The 21,966-nt window shown below is 31.1% G+C and overlaps 1 protein-coding gene across 1 annotated transcript in view; it reads left to right on the plus strand.

Moving 5' to 3' along the window:
* LOC106461175 (cardioacceleratory peptide receptor-like) overlaps positions 1-13,844 on the plus strand; it is a 51,908-nt gene extending 38,064 nt beyond the window's left edge. Inside the window, exons 6-8 of the mRNA XM_022388303.1 lie at positions 4,372-4,485; positions 6,680-6,860; positions 12,082-13,844. Coding sequence (XP_022244011.1) covers positions 4,372-4,485; positions 6,680-6,860; positions 12,082-12,370 — 584 coding nt within the window. The 3' untranslated portion in view covers positions 12,371-13,844. The remainder of the gene's footprint in view (positions 1-4,371; positions 4,486-6,679; positions 6,861-12,081) is intronic.
* Positions 13,845-21,966: the final 8,122 nt, after the last annotated feature.

Genomic DNA, 21,966 nt, shown 5'->3' on the forward strand with positions numbered 1-21,966 from the left:
TTCTCCTGGTCAAATATCTGAAGTTTACCGATTGATAAGCGTTATAAGAATCACATTTTATAGCACAGTGACTACAGATAACTAATAATAGATACCTCTCTTTTAGCTCGTCGCGTTGGTTATATTTATAGGCTGTGGAGACTTTCTAAAAAATTTATATTACGTAACAATACAAATTTAAGCATTTACGTACACACATATATTATTGATTCTTACTCTCGAGAATTTTCGACAACTTTGGAGAATAGGCGAGAGTTTCGTAATACATATTTAATGTATCTTTCTAAATATAAATTTAATCTAAACAAACTTTGATATTATAATAAATATATAATACTAAATTCGTTATACCTCGGATTTACAATCTGGGAACGAAAATAATTAAACCAACCTTACTCTTAGACAGACAGGAAATTTTCTTTAATACATATTTCATTAAACCTAAATGTCTTATTTATTATTCTAAGCTTTAGAGATAGCAAATACGCGTTGTATTTCAAAACGAGACCCAAAACTCGAGAGCTTTCGAATAGTTGACTATTATTCTTCTCCTTTATTCTCCTGAAGAAGAATAGTCAACTATTCGAAACCGCTCGGGTTTTGGATCAAGTTTTGAAAATTTTACAAATTTTGTAGATGATCCTGTGTGCTAAATATTTAACCCGGATTTGTATTTCAAACATTAGAAAAAGGTCAAACAGAATATTAGCAAATGTGTTTACGTGAAACTTTTCTATGAGTGTATCTTCGTTCTTTTTAGGAACTAAAATAGCAAAAACGTTCTGCTTCAGTTTCAACAGAAAATTAACATTTTGGGTCACTCTTTTTTGAAGTTAAAAAGAGGAGTTAGTTATTACTTCAAAATAATATTTGGTTTGTAAGAAATTAACTATTTTCCTTTGATGTATGAATGATAACAAGTCAGTGTCTTCATGCGCTCTTTTCGATATTCTTCGTATTACTAATAAACCTTCGCGTGTTGACTTTTTTTACCCGTCAGGAAATAAACATTATGCTAGAATAAGCTCACTAGCTTTCTGGAAGACGGTTGTTTACGTGCTTTTTATAGAGCAGTGTGTAACATAATTTCGAAATACCTTATATCAGAACAGGCTTTTACTTTCTCTTCGTGTGTAATCATAGAGAAAGTTTCACACATATAGAAAAACAAGCATCATGTAATATATAATAATAAAAGGGCGTGTCTGTGGGTCTGTCTGTGTGTAACCGCTATAACTCCAAGAGGAAAGAACCTAAAAACCTGAAATTTTGCACACATACTAAGTGGATCCTAAGGGTGTGCACCTAAGTATTATTACTTATCTACACGCGCGTAGGTGAGCGCATCTTTTGGTGTGGTAGCAAGCGAAAAAACACATAGAAAAGAAATGTAACCGCCATAGCTTCAAGATGAAAGAACCTAGAAACCTGAGATTTTGCACCATACTAAGTGGACCCTGAGGGTTTTTCACCAGGGTATTATTACTTATCTACGTACATGCGCATCTTTTTATGCGAAAAACCACATAGAAAAGAAATGTGACCATCGTATCTCCAAGAAGAAAGAACCTAGAAACCTGAAATTTTGCACCCCTACTAAGTCTACTCTGAGGGTCTGCCCCTGGGTATTATTGCTTATTTTATCCACGTGCATGCGCGTGCGCATCTTTTTAACGAGGCAATCTAACGAAAAACTGCATAGAAAAGAAGTGTTTCCTTATATAACAACTTCTAATATATAGAAAAGCCAGTGTGTTTTGTTAAAATGGGTTCAGAATACACATACTGATATAGTCATCTAGAATAAATCAACCTAATAACCCGAGCGAAGCCGGGTTCTTTCGCTAGTAATTAAAATTAGTCACTAATTTTACATTTGAAGAATATAACATTAAATCGCTTTACGTTTTTAATGTTTTCTTAACCTAATCAATCGGCACACAAAAGTTTAATATAATTTTGGATAAAGTTGCATTTTTATTTCCAAATCTTTCAGTGAAACACTTATTTTGCACTCGTCACAAAGATTAAAGGAGAATCTTCTGTTGTTGAAAGTTTGAGAACAAAATTTAAATGAAATATTCCAGGTGGCTACAATTCTGGTTCGGTGTTAGTATTTAAAGTTGGCATTTATACAGTTAATGTGGAAATCAAACTATAAACGTTTCTGAAGAACATGTTGAATAACGTTCTAATTTATTATAAAGACTGAACCTGTTGAATATCATTCTAATTTTAAATGAAGACTGAACCTGTTGAATATCATTCCAATCTTACTATAAAGACGATCCATTATGTGTGTATGTTAGCATCTATCACCCAGAGTTGGCTGGCTCGATTACCGGAATTTCTGGTATGGTAACTGGAAACTGTTCGACAGCGTACAGGATTATTTTGATTTATGATTTTTCCCGAGAAGAGGATGCAAAAAGATCCTGAAATATGATACATTTCAACATTATACACTTTTACCTCATCAGGCAGTTCGAAATAAAGATAAAAGATTTTGAATCTTGTTCTATTTTGAAATAGAGATTATATTCACGTCCTCATTTTGTCTAATGTTCTTCTATTGGCTTAGGTAAAGATGATAAGCTATTTGATTTTCTTTTAAATATTTCATCAATCGACTATTGAAATAAGAATCTCATTGTCTACGTGTGCTTCAAAAATAGTTACACCATTCGAACTCGAAGTATTTATCTATCTACCTTTGTGTGTTCACTTATTTAGCTTGGAGAAAAGGTATTGTTTTCTGTCGAATAGATGAGATATATTAAGGTATGCAAATTTTTTTGAAGATTTTAATGAAAACGTGTTTTTTTTATAATCAAATGTCTATGAACTTTCTCTGCTTGTAATTCATCTAACAATTCATATCATGAAAACATTAAACATATAGAATTGTTTTATCATGAACAGTGTTCCGAATTTTACTTTTAACGTTATAGAGAATAATTTGAGTGGAAAACGAGGATTTGTCTATGTAGTTTTCTTCTGGCTGGCTCTAAGTTCATCTTCATTAGTCAATGTATGTCTCTTTAACTATCTACCTATTTATCAGGTTATTTCACTATTGTTTTGTATGGCTATCTAGTTATATATATATGGTCACTCTTTACCTGTTTAACTACCTACCTATTTATCAAGTTAATTCACTATTATTTTGTTTGGCTAGTTAGTTATATATATACACACATATGATCACTCTTTATCTGTTTAACTATCTATCTATCCATCAGGTTAATTCAGTATTATTCTGTCTGGCTATCTAGTTATATATACATATGGTCACTCTTTACCTGTTTGGTAAAGAGTGACAATATGTGTATGTATGTACATAACTAGATAGCCAAACAAAATAATAGTGAATTAACTTGATAAATAGGTAGATAGTTAAACAGATAAAGAGTGACAATATGTGTATGTATGTATATAACTAGATAGCCAAACAAAATAATAGTGAATTAACTTGATAAATAGGTAGATAGTTTGTTTAACTATCTACCTATTTATCAGGTTAATTCACTATTATTTTGTTTGACTATCTAGTTATATACATACATACACATATTGTCACTCTTTATCTGTTTAACTATCTACCTATTTATCAGGTTAATTTACTATTATTTTGTTTGGCTAGTTAGTTATATATATATACACACATATGATCACTCTTTATCTGTTTAACTATCTATCTATCCACCAGGTTAATTCAGTATTATTCTGTCTGGCTATCTAGTTATATATACATACACATATTGTCACTCTTTATCTGTTTAGCTATCTACCTATTTATCAAGTTAATTCACTATTATTTTGTTTGGCTATCTAGTTATATACATACATACACATATTGTCACTCTTTATCTGTTTAACTATCTACTTATTTATCAGGTTAATTCACTATTATTTTGTTTGGCTAGTTAGTTATACACATGTTGATTTACTTGTTTGTCAATCTGTTTATTCGATTAGCTGGAATATGTACTCTTTCTTTAACGTATATCTATCTATCTGACTTAATATTTATCTTTTATTTTCTTATCTGTCTACCTAACTGATCTATCTATGTATATTTATATATTTGTACATTTGTTGCAAATTCACAGACTTAATGACGTCGAGATTTTGAATTCGGCTTGTTTACGTATTTATATCAGTGAATTTTGAAATCTAATAAATTTGGACTTCTATGCATTCGATCATTGACTCACTTTTTAATGCTTTCTGTGCCTGTCGTACCATCTCTCTGTTAAATTATATGTACAGTATTAACAACAGAGGATTTATCTTCAAAAGGGGTAAAAATAGTGTCTCATGTTTATGAGTAATGATAATAAATTATCTTCCTTATATTTTGCATTGAAGATACGCCTGGTAGATTCACTGACGATGACGCTGCCACCAGGAGGGTCAGTTCTAGAGGAATTATTCCTCGAGCTAAGATCAAGACCGTAAAAATGACTTTTGTCATAGTTTTTGGTAAGAATTATGTTTGAATACAATGTAACTAGAGCAAAATGCTTACTCAAAGAAATATCTTGTTGTGTTTTTGAAATGTTACATTTTCTAAAGTAAAAATAACTATATAACTTCGCTCATTGAATAATGAAATATTCCTTATTTGTCTCCAGGTCTAAATATAAAATCGTTCCCCCCTCCCTTCCAGCCTGTAATAAATAGTTCAAAAAAGATATCCGGTAGCCTATTAACCTAGACGTTTTTTATTCAGTTTGTATTTTTATGACAGTTAATTATTTTAATCTCGTATGTTTTTCTCTCGATTTGTTGGCTAAAGAATGTTTATTTCACAACTGGTAAAATTTTGTTAATATTAATAAACATTCTGTCCGTCTTAAAGGCCAGCTCTTATTAATGAAGAATCATATATAACATCATTCGGTATAGAGATCTGTACATACTTATAATTATTGAACAATTAACTCTAACCATCATTACTGGAAAATTGTTTTAACTAACATTATTCTAAATCAGCAAATATTTTTAAAGAACCAATGTTAATCCTGATTATTCAAAAGTAATGAAATTACTGCATTGAATAAAATGTATTCAATTGTACTCAATAAGATTATTCAGCAGCTTATATTCACTTAGATATGCGTTACCAGCTTGTACTCTGTAAGATGTATATTCACTTAGATATGCGTTACCAGCTTGTACTCTGTAAGATGTATATTCACTTTGAGATGCGTTACTAGTTTTTAACCTGTAAGATTGTTCAGTAGCTTATATTCACTTTGAGATGCATTACCAGTTTTTAATCTGTAAAACTGTCCAGTAGCTTATACTCTGTAAGACTGTTCTCTTGGTTATATTCTCTTTAAGATATGCCATCAGCTTATACTGTGTAAGATTGTTCTCTTGGTTGTATTCACTTTAGGATATGTCATCAGCGTATACTCTGTAAGATTGTTATCTTGGTTATATTCACTTTAAGATATGTCTTCAGCTTATACTCTGTAAGATTGTTCTCTTGGTTGTATTCACTTTAAGATATGTCATCAGCTTATACTCTGTAATATTGTTCTCTTGGTTATATTCACTTTAAGATATGCCATCAGCTTATACTCTGTAAGATTGTTCTCTTGGTTATATTCACTTTAAGATATGTCATCAGCGTATACTCTGTAAGATTGTTCTCTTGGTTATATTCACTTTAAGATATGCCATCACCTTATACTCCGTAAGATTGTTCTTTTAGTTATATTCCCTTAGAAATACAACAGTAGCTTGTACAATTTGGGATTGTTCCACTCATCTTTTATCACTTGAGGATGTGTCACTGACTTGTACATCATAAGATTTTTCGGTACATTATATTCATTTGGGGTTTGGTTACAAGCTTCTATACAGTCCAGTTTTCCTGAAAATTTACATTTAATAACGGATGCAATATATCCCCTATATTATAGGGATGTTTGGGTAACTTATGTTCGGATGCAGGTTGGTACATTATGGAATTGCTTCAATAACATATATTCACTTGAGAATTTATCATCAGTTGCTACACAGTAGGATTTTTCCATCTTCTTATTTATCAAGATACTCAACATTATACGACTAGCAAACATTGGGATATTTTATCAATATTAATATCGGCAGCCTGTATAACTCTTAAAGTTCTGATCACAAGTAATTCGAAAATATTTCAAAATAAGCAAACTTCCAATTTCAAATAAAAGTGGAATTGACGAGGTTTGCCTGTTCAAAATATGTCTTTGTTCAAAGATAAACAGACTTTCTTTATAACGATTGTTGATTTCCAACTTTTCCATTATTCGAAATACACGTGAAAAGAAGTTTATCATATCAATTTCGAAATTATAACCTTTACATTTACTTTTAAAAATTCAAATTCGATGCTATCTTTGCAAATTATAGATTTTCAGAGCAGAGTACTACACTGCTGATCAAACAGTAAAGTAGAGTCGATAAAGTTTGCTTTGACAAAATAAATCTGTTAAAGAAACATCGTGGAACAGAAATTTTTGCTTATCTATATAAAATAACCAAAGAATGTGACTTTGTTTAACTATATGAATAACTAGAAAAAAATCCATTTCTTAAGCAACTAAATGAAGTTGTATGAATCACCTAATTTATGTATATTTAATGAAGAGAGTTCCAGATAGAATATAAGTTTAATTTCTTTCAGTCTTCATCCTTTGCTGGAGTCCATACTTCGTCTACGATCTGCTTCAAGTCTTTGGATATTTCCCAACTAACCAAACTAACATTGCTATATCTTCGTTTATTCAAAGCTTGGCTCCCCTGAACAGTGCTGCTAACCCTTTTATATACTGTATATTTTCTACTCATTTATGTAGGACTCTGAGGTAAGGAGAAATAACCAAATAATAATGTGTTCGCAATTGTATTTCAGATCTTTTATGCTTGGTTTCAGATTGCAACATAATTGTATTTGAGCATTACTTCTTTGTTATCGTTAGAAAATTGGGTTTATTAGTAGTATTGAGAAACTTTTGATTTAACTTAATAGGAAAAGCGTGAAAAAAAATTACTAATTATCATACTTTCGCCATAACAAAAATAATTCCTTTATGTTTTAAAATCAGAAAATAGAACTAAAAAGATCAGTTTAGAGAGTGTATTTGAAATGTTTTTGTAAGCTTGTTTCGCAAGTCTGATGAAGGATTTGGCGTACAGCCTGCAACTTCGTCATTCTAAAAACAAACAGGCAGTGATGTTCATATAAAAAAGGTCTAAATTACAAAATGCACACTACGTTATGTTACAGATTTGTAATATGTATTTAAAAAACACAACATAGGATTTACACAACAACGTATTTTTTAAAAAATTAACAGATTTCTTCAAAACACGAAAATTAATTTACCCGAGGTGAAACATTATACATTTGCCGTAACGTTTACGTAATAATACTTGCTTTGTGGAAAATTTTTGTAAATTAGTATTATATCTGTTTTATATGACAAAGTATGATTTTATCGAAGCACGAATATGTTGCGACGCCATCTATTGATAATAAACGTAATCTTAAACTAATTTGGGTGTGAATAATGACTTTCATTTAGTACAAGCAAATCTAATATAATAATATTACTGAATATATTTTTAAAGTTCCATTACCTGCAAGTGAATGGTGAGAAAACCTGAGAGTTCAAACTAGGGATTCTATAATTACTACTATTTCCATCATGTGTTTAACAGAATGTATAAAACATGTTATCATGCTTGGAGTGCTACTGTTTCGCTCACTATTTGTTACCTCGTTTGATGTTTTTGTCATACATTTTTATTACCTACTCCTTTAGTAGCAGTTTCATCTTTTATTAGACTTAGAACTTGTATTTTTCCTACTTTTTGGTAGTAAAATAATTCCCATTGTAGGACTTCAATACGCAACGAAATGCGCTTGTCTTGTGTTCTAAACCTGAAATATGTTCATATATAAAAAACCTTCAGCCACAGTTTGAGCTTTTAACTGTCTTCAGTTCTTACTATAGTCTTGCAGAATTCGGTTAAAAGCAGGGACATTTTGTATCAAACTATTACCTCACTGATGTATGATGGTTATTTCTTCGAAGAAAACAAATTTCTTCCCGACATATTTTTGTGTGCATCCTTTTCTGACAATAAGATAAATAAAATTAAACTATTGACAGTAGATTGGTCTATTCTGTATTTTATTGATGTGCAGTTGAACGCGAACGCCAAACTTCTGAGTTCCTCTGTTGATTAAATTACTGTCTTGTGTTAGAAGTTCTGAAAATATTTTAATTTTTTAGTTGAAAGGTTGCGTGCGAAAGTAATTTTCTTTATTTCTTGGACCACATTAGTCCTGTACATTTCATTTGTATTTATTCCTGAAAAACTCTGAAAATATTTACATTTTTCAAAAAAAGAATGCATACTCACATACATTCTACTTAATTAGCTTAAACATTTACTGATACTGACAGTCCAGGATTAATCAATCGAACCGGAAATGAAGTAATCAAACAGCTCAAAAACGCATTCATGAACAATGCTGGTTCACTATTACTTTATGAAACCGAAATCTTAAAAATAAATCTTTTTGGCACTTCTTGATCTATTGGAGATTTTTTTTTTCAAAGAACGAATACAAGTTCGTAATTTCCTATCTGATCTGCCAAAACAATACAAATAACACTCCATTTTCATTCTATATTTTCTAAAAATCAGTTAGATGTGAAACATAGTAATGACTCAGTGATAAGTTTGAAGGATTATACCGCTAAAAACCGGGTTTCGATACTTATGGTGGGCAGAGCACATATAGCCCATCGTTTAACTTTGCGCTTAACAACAATGTTTATGTATGAACTTATGATGTTTAGACTAGACTTCCTTCTGAATATTCTTGATCATCAAAAGCTCACTTGCTATCAAAATTTGTTGTTATTTTACCAAAAATCAGTTTCTACGAAAACATGAAAATGCTTAATTTTTCTTCTAATTTAGGTCTCTTTTTTCTGGTTGACATCTTTTTTTTTTTTTTGGAAGGGGAGGCATATCACTCATAATGTGCACTTTTCTCGTAGACGGGGCGTGGCCTAATGGTTAGTGTGCCAGGCTAGAGATCAAAAGGTTTAAGGTTAGCACCGCGATACAGCCGAACACGACTTACATTTTTAGCTCTGGGTGCGTGTAATACTACGAGTCAGTGCTGTTGTTTAAATCAAAGCTGGACAAAGCTTTTAGGCGGCAGGTGATACTGGCTGACTACCTTTCGTTTGGTCAGTAAGTCAAAGTTACTTTTTATGAAACTTAGTAGTCTCTGACTTTGTGGTATTCTTTTGTTCACTGATTTCCCTTCGAGTAATTTGGTTGGAACCACAGAATAAGAAGCTTGTCATCAAATATAGTACAGGGCAAGCATCTTAATTCTCTTAATCTCGACTGAGTTTGGTGCAAAGAATGAAAAAAGAAACTGGATACAAGTTAAATACAATGGAACAATCTTTATTACAATACAAACACAATCAACGTTAAAAGTTACGTGTATTGTGTGGAACCTGTGTTGGAGTTTTCTTTTTGTGTGTATAAATCTTAATATATATCAATCTCACAAATCATTCCATGAAAACATGACATTATATTCTAATAACAACAATGTCATCCTTCTTAGGACACAGGCATTATCCACGTAACAACGTTCACTATTACTCCACAATAAGGGATGTGGAAAAGATCACTGTCTATTTCTTTACAGCATTCTCTATTAAAGCCTTTTTTCCCCACGAGAAAATGTATATATTACCATAGCTAATTCTATGAGTAAATTAACGGCTCTTTTGACTGATTTCTCTATATTAAGACTAAATAATCAATGTATATAGAACTTTTGAAATAATATATATGTTCACTAAAGTAATAAAAAAACAAATAATATGCTTGGATACCACTCTTTTTTCTCTCCTCTTTACTTTCAGGTTGACCCAGCTATCCCTAACTTCGAAATTCAAAAATCACTTAAAATGTCTCATTTCTTCAAAACACCTATATTATTATAACACTTGCCAGTTGAATAGAAAGTACAACTATACAAAACAATGATACTCAAAAACAAACTAAAACGCAGTATCGAAATTAAATACAATGAATCAACACAACTCAAATATAATATTTAAGTTACAACATCAAGATCGAAATTACGCATAAATAGAGAATAAAATGGATGAAAAAATAACTTAATTAAAAAAAAAGCAAATGATTCCATTTGAAGACAAAGATACATAAAGAGAGTAACATAATCTTTTAAGTAAAATGTCAAATAAAATAAGCTCTTTATAAATCACATAGGAAATTATAAGAAACCATTTTAACATCAAATAAAAAAGGCAACAACAGAAAAAACCCTTACGAGAAAACTCTTTATAAAGCAAAAATAGATATATATATGCAGAGTGCACTATTAAGATATTTATGTATACAACACAAGGAAAACTCAATACTTATGATACATAAAAATGGAACTTTACACCTATTTACAATGAACATAATATATATGATAATATAAGAAACTAAAAAATGGATAAAAATAGAAAGGAAAATATAACAAATGTACATATTTTCTTAAGAAACTGGAGCTCCTTACTCCCTAAAACCTTGACAGCAGGTCCTCCAGTGCAATAGTCGATTTATGGTGAGGTGTGATTATCTGGAAGATCTTATCTTAAAACAAGGCTTTATTTGAATCAAGCTAAGAACATATATTCATGTCTGCACCTACCATCTTTTTCAGGTTATCTTTTTCTTAGTGCATTTTGTTATCACCCATTATTTTTGATAATTTACATTTTTATTTAAAATTTTCTGAGGAAGTTAATGCCTTCTTAAAATATATTTGAAAAATAGGTTTACTGGTTATCCGCTTTGAGCTCAACTTTTGCAATTTAACTTCTCGTCTCCGAGGTTTTTTAACTTTGACTTCTACAAATACACTTGAATATTTATATATTCTCTTTAACACCTTACCTTCCTCATAAAAAATAAACTTATTTAAAAAATACATGTTACTCCGCCAATATTCTATTCATCAGCTTGATCCACTTTGGAGATTGAGAAAAGTGGCAAATTTTGTTAATCGGAGCTGTAATCAGCAATCTGTTTAAAAGTAAGTCAAAAGGATATATTTTCCCTCTCTTGCTGTTAGTGTATAAATAACAGGATTATATTTGCCTGGAATAGCTCTGAAGCAACTTAAGATGATCATGATAATCCAGAAGGCCAAGAGTCTAATCCAAAACGCGAGAAAAAACACTACCAAGTCTGGTAAACATGAATTTATCAAGTTGAGCTCAGACAAACCATTTCGCTTAGTTTGTCTATGAAAGCAAATTAGAATTTTATGTATTAACCTGTTTTTATTGATCTATATGAATACATGCATGAAGTTATTTCAAAACATTTTACCCACTGTTTATCTGCCATTTGAAACGCATACTGGGTAGAATTTCAGTTTAAAGATGACATTGTTTTATTACAATACACTTAAGGACATATTTGAAGATTAACATCTATTTTTGTTAGACCGTGGGTATACTTGATAAACAAAAATGTAATAAATTATACTTCAAATGTTTCTTGTAGGCTACTTATAAATACTTAGATAAAAACATTTTCTAACATTCGCCTACCTTTCGTTTTTGTGTGTGTTTTGGATTATCTCTTTTTCGCCATTTTTGTCTATCGCTTCGTAGTTGATAACTTTGTTTATTTTATGCAGTTAATATTGTTAAATCAAAGTTAAGTGTTAAAATACTGTTAGGAACTCTAAGTTTTTGAAATTCGTTCAGTTAGTTTAGATAATTTTTGAAGTATTTTTAGTTCATAGATTTGAAAAAAAAAGTGTTTTTCACAGAGCTATTTGGATAAAAATGTCATTACATCAGTATGCATTTAAAGTGCATAACTGCATGTAGAAGCTGTAATTTATTTCTAATTAATAATGAAGATAGCAGTAATATTTAATTCGTAATAATTGTAATAAAAATAAGCAGTGTACAAATTCTAACTTATTTATGCATAAGTTCCTTTATTCACTTTTAGCAACTTTTCTTGTTGTCGTTGGTTTTCACGTCATGGCCGTACTTGCTATCCGAAAACAAAGCGCCCTCTACGAGCTGATACACTCAAACGCACGTCAAGATACACCACAATGAGTGAAATTGTTCTAAGGTCTTTGAAATTATCAAACAGCCGACAGGTATCTTTAGAAGTACATCCTTCGGATTCGACAGAAACGAAACAAGTTTTTAAGCCAGATAATAGTATAGAAAGGTCCAGAATATCTTCTCAAGTCCTTAAAACTAAGCCTATTTCTGTTTATAAATTCTAAAAAGAAACAAATCCTAAAAATACTCTCTTTGTTGTTCTCTTTCTCTATTTATTTATTTGTTACTTTAGTTTTAAGAGATATTACTTAAAGAATAATCATTCCCTTTCAACAAAGAAGACAATCTGATTGGTTCATACAAATTATTTAGGGGGTTAATAACTGTTGTCATATTAAGAGGGAAATATTTTACCAAATTACACGTCAATCAATAACATAATAAGTATCGTTTCGAGCTTGAGTACTTTAAGTGGTCTTAATAGAAAGTGACAAAAAGAAAATGGAACACGTTAAAACAGTTTAATTACTTCACCATTTTTACTTTAATATTATTATAACTGGACCAGGACGTACAAAAACAAAAGTATGTACGCAATACTGTTATTGCATTCAGTCGTATTTGTTACAGATTTTGGAGTTTTTTTCTGATCTTTTAACTTTACACATTCCGATGAGAGAATAATAAATGGCTCAGTTCATCTACGTGAATGTGCTGAACTGTCGAACATATTACTACTGTAATATTTGTTAGGCCTGTCATATTAAGAAAGGTTTAGGAATTACGTACATTAACGGAAGTACCACCTTATCTTGCTTTATTTTACTTTTAAAATTTAAAGTTATAAGCTTAGAGATGAAGTTCAATGAATATTCAATAAAAGCAAGTATCCATTATGTCTTCATAAAGTCGAGTTAAATAGATTAAGGGATTTGTATCAATAATATAACATTTAATGATTCAATAAAATAAATTATTAATGTGAGCTTACAAACTCATGATAATAGCAGTGATATTTGTTATGGATGAACACATTTACTATAAATTATCTGTGTGATCTACACACACTCTCTCTTTTTGTATTTAATTATTCCTAGCTTACTGGGATATTATTAGAAATATGTTTATGATTTTTCCATAAATGCATGTAGGTAGTCACACGTGTGATGAATCCAGTATAATAACTTGTGTTGTATATATTAAAATATTTTCACGAATGTGTACCTGCTAAAGCAACTTTGCTACAAATATATTATTTTTCATTCAGTGAACGAAAATGCACGTTTATTTCCTAATATGCTTTTAAATTCGAAATCTTCTGATAAAAATTAATTGTAAGATATCTTAGCTTTGCGGGTTATTTTCTTTATAATCTCCTGCTTAATGTAAAAAGTGAGTTATATAAAACGATACCATTAAGGGATTAGACTAGAGTAAAACAAAGGGATGTAATACCAGCTACAATAATATTTGTATCTTCCTTAGTTCACTTTATTCTAAATGTTTTAAAGTTCAATTGTTTATTGTATTGTATTATTGTTATGTAACGTGCTTGTATGGAGTGTTACAGCTCTTTTATTTTCGTGTTTAATGCCAGAATGAACTTGAAACTTTGAGTATTCCGTATGTGCTACATGTTTGAATTTCATATATATCATTGTACTTATATATATATATATATATAAATGTGTTAGGAGTTTCGTCTGTATTTAATAAAAAGCTTCAAATGGATTTTTGTATATAAGTTCAAATGAGCAATTTATAGTAATAAACAAGAGATTTATGAAAAGCCTCACAAGTGTTTTACTGATGTGAATTTAGTTGTTTTTAAAAGTTATCGAATTAAAACAAAACACAAAACGTTTAGTAAGAGCTGTTGAGTGCTTCCTCATGATTGTAGGACACTAAATTAACACCTTCAAATATCAACATTCGCTGTTGGAATAACTATATATATTTAATAAGAGCATATCGTTAACTCTTTTATTTTGTCAATAGTATTAAATATTTTTACCGTTTTGAACTTCGGTATCCTTTTATATAAGCATATGCATTGTTCAGTTACTTCTCATTAGCTTACGTGAAAAGGGATACCTATTTATTTCTCAATACCTATATGAAATGATTGTTTAAAGTATTTGCAGTACCTAAATGATAAATGATTGGTTAGTGATTTTTTTATGTACTTACTTGATAAACGATTGGGCAGTGATTTCTCAGTACCTACATGACACGTGATTGGTTAGTTATCTCTCAGTAGTTAATTAAATGACAAATGATAAATTAGTTATGTCGCCGATATTGATTTGTTATTTCTCAGTATACATATTGCACGACGACTGATTAGTATGTTATTTCTTAGTACTGAAATAATACAAGATTGGTTGATTATTTGTCAGCAATTACATGAGATGTAAATGGTTGTTTTTACCATCGATGGTATAATGACAAATGACTGATCAGTTTATTTATTAGTACTTATGCGAGAAGTAACTCGTGAGTGATATTTCAACTCTCACAAGGTTTACGGAAAAATAACTTATTAGATTTTTCTTGGTATTTTAAAACATCACTAGCAAGTGACTAATTTCTTCTCTGTGCCTGCTACAAACCTCATAAGTGACCACATACTGTTTCTTTGTATTGTTAAACATACATAAGATAACAAATGCCATACCGAGGCTAGAAATGAACTACAATTTCGAGCTAGGACAGCTGTCATTGGCCTATTCACTGAACCATTCATTATTTCTTTCTTAATCCTTATCAGATACGTCAAGTATGTCATAACTTTTTTTTTACATATCACAAACAGTTAATCAATATTTTTCATTTCTTATCTCATTTATGAAGCTGGTAAAAAAAATATTATTTTTTCTGATTACTTCCAAAATTTATGACAAACGAATGATTAGGTTATCACAGCGGTTCCCAAACTTTTCCTTTTCGCGAACTCCTTGAATAATAATAGTTTTCGCAGGGAACACCTTTTAAGCTGTAATAAATTTTGTAAAATACTATAACTTTTGAACGTGTTGAATTTATTGAAAATATAAAGTTTCTGTAACACATAGTATGTAACATGCTTACAATAAAATCTGAATCTCTGATATTGTTATCAGTTTACAGTAAAATGGAAATATAATTCTTGAAACATAAAAAAAATTGATAACAAAACCATTTAACTAAAACTAATGAGACTTCTGAGCTTAAAACTAATGAGACTTATGAGCCTGTTTGAAGAATAAGTGCTTTAGAGTTCGGCTTAAATCTGGCTCTGCATCAAACTATTTCCTTCCATAAATATTTTAATAAATTAGAAGGAAATTAAAATATTGGTAAAAACTGTAGAACCAGGAAAGTGAAAAGAAACGCCACGTCCACATTTTTCTCGCGAACTCCTCAAAATTATTTCTCGAAACCCTAGGGTTTCGTGAACCACCGGTTGGGAAACGCTGGGTTGTCGCAGTACTCAAGAAATGTATAATAATGATAACTGATTTCTTTATTTTAATTTATGACAAGTACAGCTGATTATTTTCATTACATTTACATAAAATTAGTCAATCTTCCGACCACATGAAATCTGTGACAAATAAGTAATTAATTATTTTTCAGTTATTACACATTTACGACAATAACCGATAACTCATACTCTTTACAATATTTACAACAAATAAACAAGTGTTCGCATTTTAAAGTAATTTTTGCGAGTGTCCAAAACGTACCTATTCCATTTCTGCCCTCATATTCTCCCTGAAAGAGATACCATCAGACATTAACAATTATAAATAGGATACTGAGGGGTCCATACCTGCTGCCACCTACACAGTGTCATTATATCTGTTTTATAATCTTTGTATCGCTAATAGATATATATACAAAAAAACATGATTTATTGTCTGTGTTTTATTATAATTTCAGTTCTGAAAAGTAATAACTTGGTGGAACAAAGATACATGTGCCAAAACTGGGTTCTTGACATAACGAAATCCAACAGCGGTCGGGATTTCCTGTATGTCTTTATGATATATCACGACTAAGTGGTGATATTGTTTGTTTGTTGATATTTGCTAGCCATCCCTAATTTTTAAGTGATAGGCTAGAAGGAAGGCAGATAGTCTACAACACCCACCGTCAATTCTTGAACTACACTTTCTTTACGAATAATGGAATTGATTGTCATATTGTAACGCCCAAGCGGCTGAAAGGGCGAGCATGTTTGGTGACAGAATCCGATCCCGTGACCCACAGATTGTGAGTCAAGTGTTTTAATCGCCAGATCACACTAGACCAAGTACTAATGTAGATTGTAACGTGTCACTGGGTTCTCATTCTAGACCAAGTACTAATGTAGATTGTAACGTGTCACTGGGTTCTCATACTAGACCAAGTACTAATGTAGATTGTAACGTGTCACTGGGTTCTCATACTAGACCAAGTACTAATGTAGATTGTAACGTGTCACTGGGTTCCTCATATTACGATATCCAACAGTGATCATGACTTCCTCTATGTCCTTATGATGTACCACAAGTAAGCGGTACTAGTTGTTGGTGTGGCGATCTACAGTTCAGTTGGTCCAGGATTCGAGTGATTATAGGCTGCTGAAATTACGGAGACATAACTTCGTTAAGAGTAGCCGCATACTAGGCGGCGAGTGTTGCTGACTAGTTCCTTTCTTTAACCACAACTTCTACATTAGGAATGGCTATGCCAGAGCATTAAATAATCTCTGATCTGGCGGTTTAGCTCGTGTCGCACGAGGTTCCTGCCGTTCAGGTGGAAAAAACCAATATCAAATATCTAACGCTTATTATAAGTGAACCACCAATTCTCTCACAATGAATATGTAACTGATTGATTGTTCTAATTCCCCATACTACAGATGAAGTAAAACATAATTAACGATTACAGTATTCTTTAATACTAACACGCTTTAAATACCGCCAAATACCCTCACTTGAGACAAGAAAGGACAAATATGATATGAAATAATAGCCTTATAAAATATTCATAGTTAGTTTTTGTTTTTACTTGCCCATAAACCTCTGCTACTTATACCCTATGATACTAGAATAATTTTGTTAATATATTCCAATTTCTAATACAGTCAACAATTACAAATTTATTTAGTTTGTTACCGAGATACCTAAAGGTTAATAATTTCTTTTTGATGCATTAGATGGCAGCACTAATCATAATTAGGGGATCGTCGATCATTCAGATGTTCTGGAAGGATTATTTTCATCGCTTACAAAACTGTAGAGTTCAACAGTTATCAATATTTTAGTGAAGAAGAAACCTACAATGATTACGGTTTTATCTGTGTTATTGTATCTAACTATACCACATGCTTTATGACTTTTTAGAATTTATAAATGCTGAAAAAAGTGTACAAACATTTTCCATTTGTGAATTAGACGTAGCCTAGTGGTTAACGTGCCGGACTGTGAATTCGAGAGTCCGTGGTTTGTGTCCCGTTGCTACAAGTTTTGATCGTGAGTACGTTATATGAGCGAGAATCTAATCCCACTATTCGGTTAGAGTAGCCCAAGAGCTGAACTTGGATGCTATTGACTCTTCTATCTCTCATCTATCAGCTCAAAATTATAAACGTGTAGCGTAGTTAGCCCTCATATAGGTTTGCCCGAATATCTTAAACAAACAAATAACGTGTTAAACAGCCTAATATAGTGTTTGAAATACCGATTTAGTTAGTTTGTTTTCTGTATAACAGAGAGAAAAAATTGACAAACAGGTATTTCGTTTTAAAGTTTTGACATTATCATGCAAATTATCAACTATTTTTAAAAAATTATACTATTTTACAAATTTATTTTCTATATTAAACACTTATATTGCTAAATTGTAAATTACATATTCGAAGCAAACGTGAAATAATTATTTCAAAATATGGTTTCTTCTGTAAATAAAAAAATGAGATTTTGTTTGTTTGCAATTAAGCACAAAGCTGCACAATCGGCTATCTGTGCTCTGCCCACCACGGGTATCGAAACCCAGATTCTAGCATTGCAAGTCCGCAGACATACCGCTGTGCCACTGGGGGGGGGGGGGCAAAAAAAAGATAGATAAAATACTGTAAAATTAAATCCACTAGTTCATATTAAGTACCAAAACCCACGAAAGCTGACAAAAGTTACACTGTCCCAGTGAGAATAAAACCTGAGTTATATTTAGCTGGGTGGCTAAACACACGTAATATTATAACAGTGTAAATTAAAAAACAAGAAGGAATCCTCAATAGCCGCGGCACTTGAAATTATTTTAGGCAGGATTAGAGTAAATTAATCTATGAGACATTTTTTTACTTTTTATTAGCTATATTTTTGTGCGCCAGCAATACCAAGCGTGGGGCGCGCAGATACCAGATTCGATTTGTTTATTCATCAGGATCTTTACCAGCCTACCCTCAAATTGAAATTATTTTATGCAGGATTAGAATAAATATAAATATGAGACCTTGGGCGTGGTCAAATAAATCAGTCGAAAGGGTTTGACTTCCTGAGTCCAAAACTGTAATTAGAAATCAAATCGGTCAAGATATGACGGAGCTATGAGCTAAAAGTTTGTACTTAAAAAAAAACAACAACCTCAGAGCCATTCTATGAGCCGTTATGCCGCAGCTAATAAAACATAGCTTGATTACGTAAAATTTACAATCTTGTTTCCTGTAAATAAATTGTCTGTGAGGTTTAATATTCATCTAACTTTACGTAAAGATCTGAGTAGCTCTTGTTTCATGTGATGGTTGTATTCTAAAACATATAAAGTCACTTCTAAACTACTTCTCAGTAGAGCAAAAATCAATTGATTGATAATGGTCAGAAATTCATTAAAAAGATTACATCCTAAAGCAAGAAACATAGTCAGATTTTAAAAATATCATTCTAATATTTCCAATTCATGTTTACACCTTTATTACCTATCGACATTTATACTTTCTGATGAAAATTTTCGATTTAATAAAAAAGTATATAGATCACTCAGTTATTGTTTTTCAATATTAAAAATATTATTTTGATATAAAGCGTAACAATTTATGAAGTAGTTATTGTTTAACGTTCTTGATACACGTGCTTTCATAAAGATCAAAGATGTTTATGTTTTTTTTTAAATAAGGTGATAATTAAAGGTACAGTTCCAAAGTTAAAAGTTTTCAGTAGTTTGTAATTAAACAATATCCCAAACTATTAAGTGCGTTTTTGAAAAACACGCAACTAAGAGGTCGAAAATAATAAAGCATTTTCAAAAAGTCATGCCGTCTCATAAGAGGGTAGTTTTAGAGTTTTAATTAGAAACATGCAAAAGAACCAAAGAATTCGTATCGTCTTATAGTAAAAGGTCAAACAAGCAAGAATGGACGTCATTGCTGCAGAATTGCTGGTAATAAGATGTTTGAAACAAAAATCCACGCAATTTACGTTCGATCGAATGTACCAACAAAAACAAGGAATCAGAAAAAAAAACAGGTGTCTGCTGTCAGATTAGAGGAAGTTCCAAGAACATATTGTTTCTCCAACTTAAATACGTCTTTTTTAACCATTAATAGAGCTCTCTTAAAAACAAGTATTTGTATTCTGAGCACCTGTTTCAATGATAAAAATATTGGACCTTCCTTTTTTATCAGTTTTTTTTCCAACAACTAATAAAAGTCACATCAATTATTACTACTCCTTTTTATTTTTTTTATGGCTTAAGTAGTTTGAATTATAAAAAGATACATTGTTCGGTTTCTTTTCCAAAGCTTTCATACATCACATTTGTAAGTGTTTTTATACTTGAGTTTTTGGCATGCTTTTCGATTAATGTATTTTCACTTATATTTGATGAAAAAATATAATGCTCAGAAAATAACATTTCCTTATTTGATTCAGTATATGCACTTTAATATATTAATGTAAAAAAGGGAGTCGATATTAACGATATTAATAAGTGCAAACTAGCCCTTATGAAATGGGTGACCGTGCCTGAACTACGAATTCTAGGATTCATGATTCGTGATCTTTGTCAAAAAATGTGATCTTTTCTTTGATGCCATGGACGCGCTGTATAAGTGACAGACAAATTCCACTATTTGATTAGAGAAGAGTAGCCCATTAGCTAGCGGGTGGTGCTGTCTATTCTGTCAAATGTAAATTAGAAGTAACATGCTTAGAATGCCCTTGCATATATCTTAAAGTGAAACAAACAAACCAATTCTATCAGTTATAAATTAAAAAGACCATATTCAGAATGCCCTTGTGTGCATCCTTACATGAAACAGACCAAAACGTTCACTTTATTATTAACTAGTTCTTACTCTTTTGTTTGTTTTCATTTTTAACCTAATAGAATACATTCTATATTCTTATTCCTATTTATGTGTTTTTCAGTGACGAATATATATAACACGTATGGCTCAAGAGTAAATTAAGTTTTGCCTACCGTCAATGCATATTTATATCAGCAAAAGCACATTTACTCCAATAATGCAGTCTTGTGTTTTAGCACATAGCTACTCTATAAGCAGTTATTTTAGAATTTTAGTTCTAATAATTTTGTATCAACGTCAACCCTTTACTGTTTTAGTTAGTGCTTTTATGTAACTAAAGTTAGGTGTAAGGAACATCGATTGGAGTATAGAGAAGTGAGAAGGTGGCTGGCCTTTAGGCAGTCTCCAAAGAATTCATTAAAAATTTACTGGATTGAACAGCCGTCTTTGTAGTTCAGCCAGTGTGGACACTCTATGATTATGAAACATTGTAATCCGATATAAGGAAAAAATTATGCAAATATAGAAAAATAGTGACTATTTAGGCGTGGTTGAGAAAGGAATATAAAACACAATAGTTCAACGAAAGAAAAAAAAAAAGACCGGGTGATGCGAAAGAGAATGAATAAAACAAGAGAGGCGAAAGAAGAAACTCATATGCTGCCAGTATGAAACAAAACCTATTTTTAAATCTATGTGTTATTGATTATAGTAATAAATAGCAATTTGTTTTGTGTACATAGATATTAGTCAATTCCTAATAGGAGTAAGTACAATCTAAGTAACGTTAATGGACATATCCAGGAAGTGTGAAGTGCGAGAATAGCGCGATCGTACCAAAGTGATGTCAAAGCGCTCTGTAATATTCTTCGAGAATACTACCTGCTGAAGTCGAAAATAGCTTTTTTTATGAAAGTGAAAGATTGCAAGAGCAGTTTAAATATGCATTTTGCGTTATCCATTAATAGTAACATTTTGGAAACACGATCAGACAACTGCTGCAAATATACAAAGCTATATATATATATAAAATATTAAAACAACTCTGTATATCGGTATACACTCACTGACCATATTGATCAACTTATATGAGATACTACATAAAGAACTAAAAGTCCCTGTTCTATAACTCCATTTCACTCCAATGCCTATAGGTCTAGGTATTATATTCACTGTACTCAGTGCTGGAAGTTCCAAAAATACACAATATCACGAAATATCTCTAGACTGTCTATCAGGAAGTAGCTAAACACACGAAATGTGCATGTTTTTCCATTGATTTCGGCTTATCGTCATCACTGTAACTATATACTTCGTGAACAAACTTTAAGCGTATTCCTCATGTTTAAACCTTTTATCCTTATGTGTACACTGTCTGCAAAATGTTCTTTAGAAAATTTGAAATAATTACGTTGACATAACTTTTATTGATACACCCGTTTTAATCATTTTTATAAAGAAATAATGTCTGAGGCATTTCAGCCTTCAGATTGATTAGATTACTATATTTTCAAAAGTATAAATTCAGCAGTTAACGTGAAAAAT

The sequence above is a fragment of the Limulus polyphemus genome, unplaced genomic scaffold (assembly GCF_000517525.1).
Source record: "Limulus polyphemus unplaced genomic scaffold, Limulus_polyphemus-2.1.2 Scaffold37, whole genome shotgun sequence".
Lineage (NCBI taxonomy): Eukaryota > Metazoa > Arthropoda > Merostomata > Xiphosura > Limulidae > Limulus > Limulus polyphemus.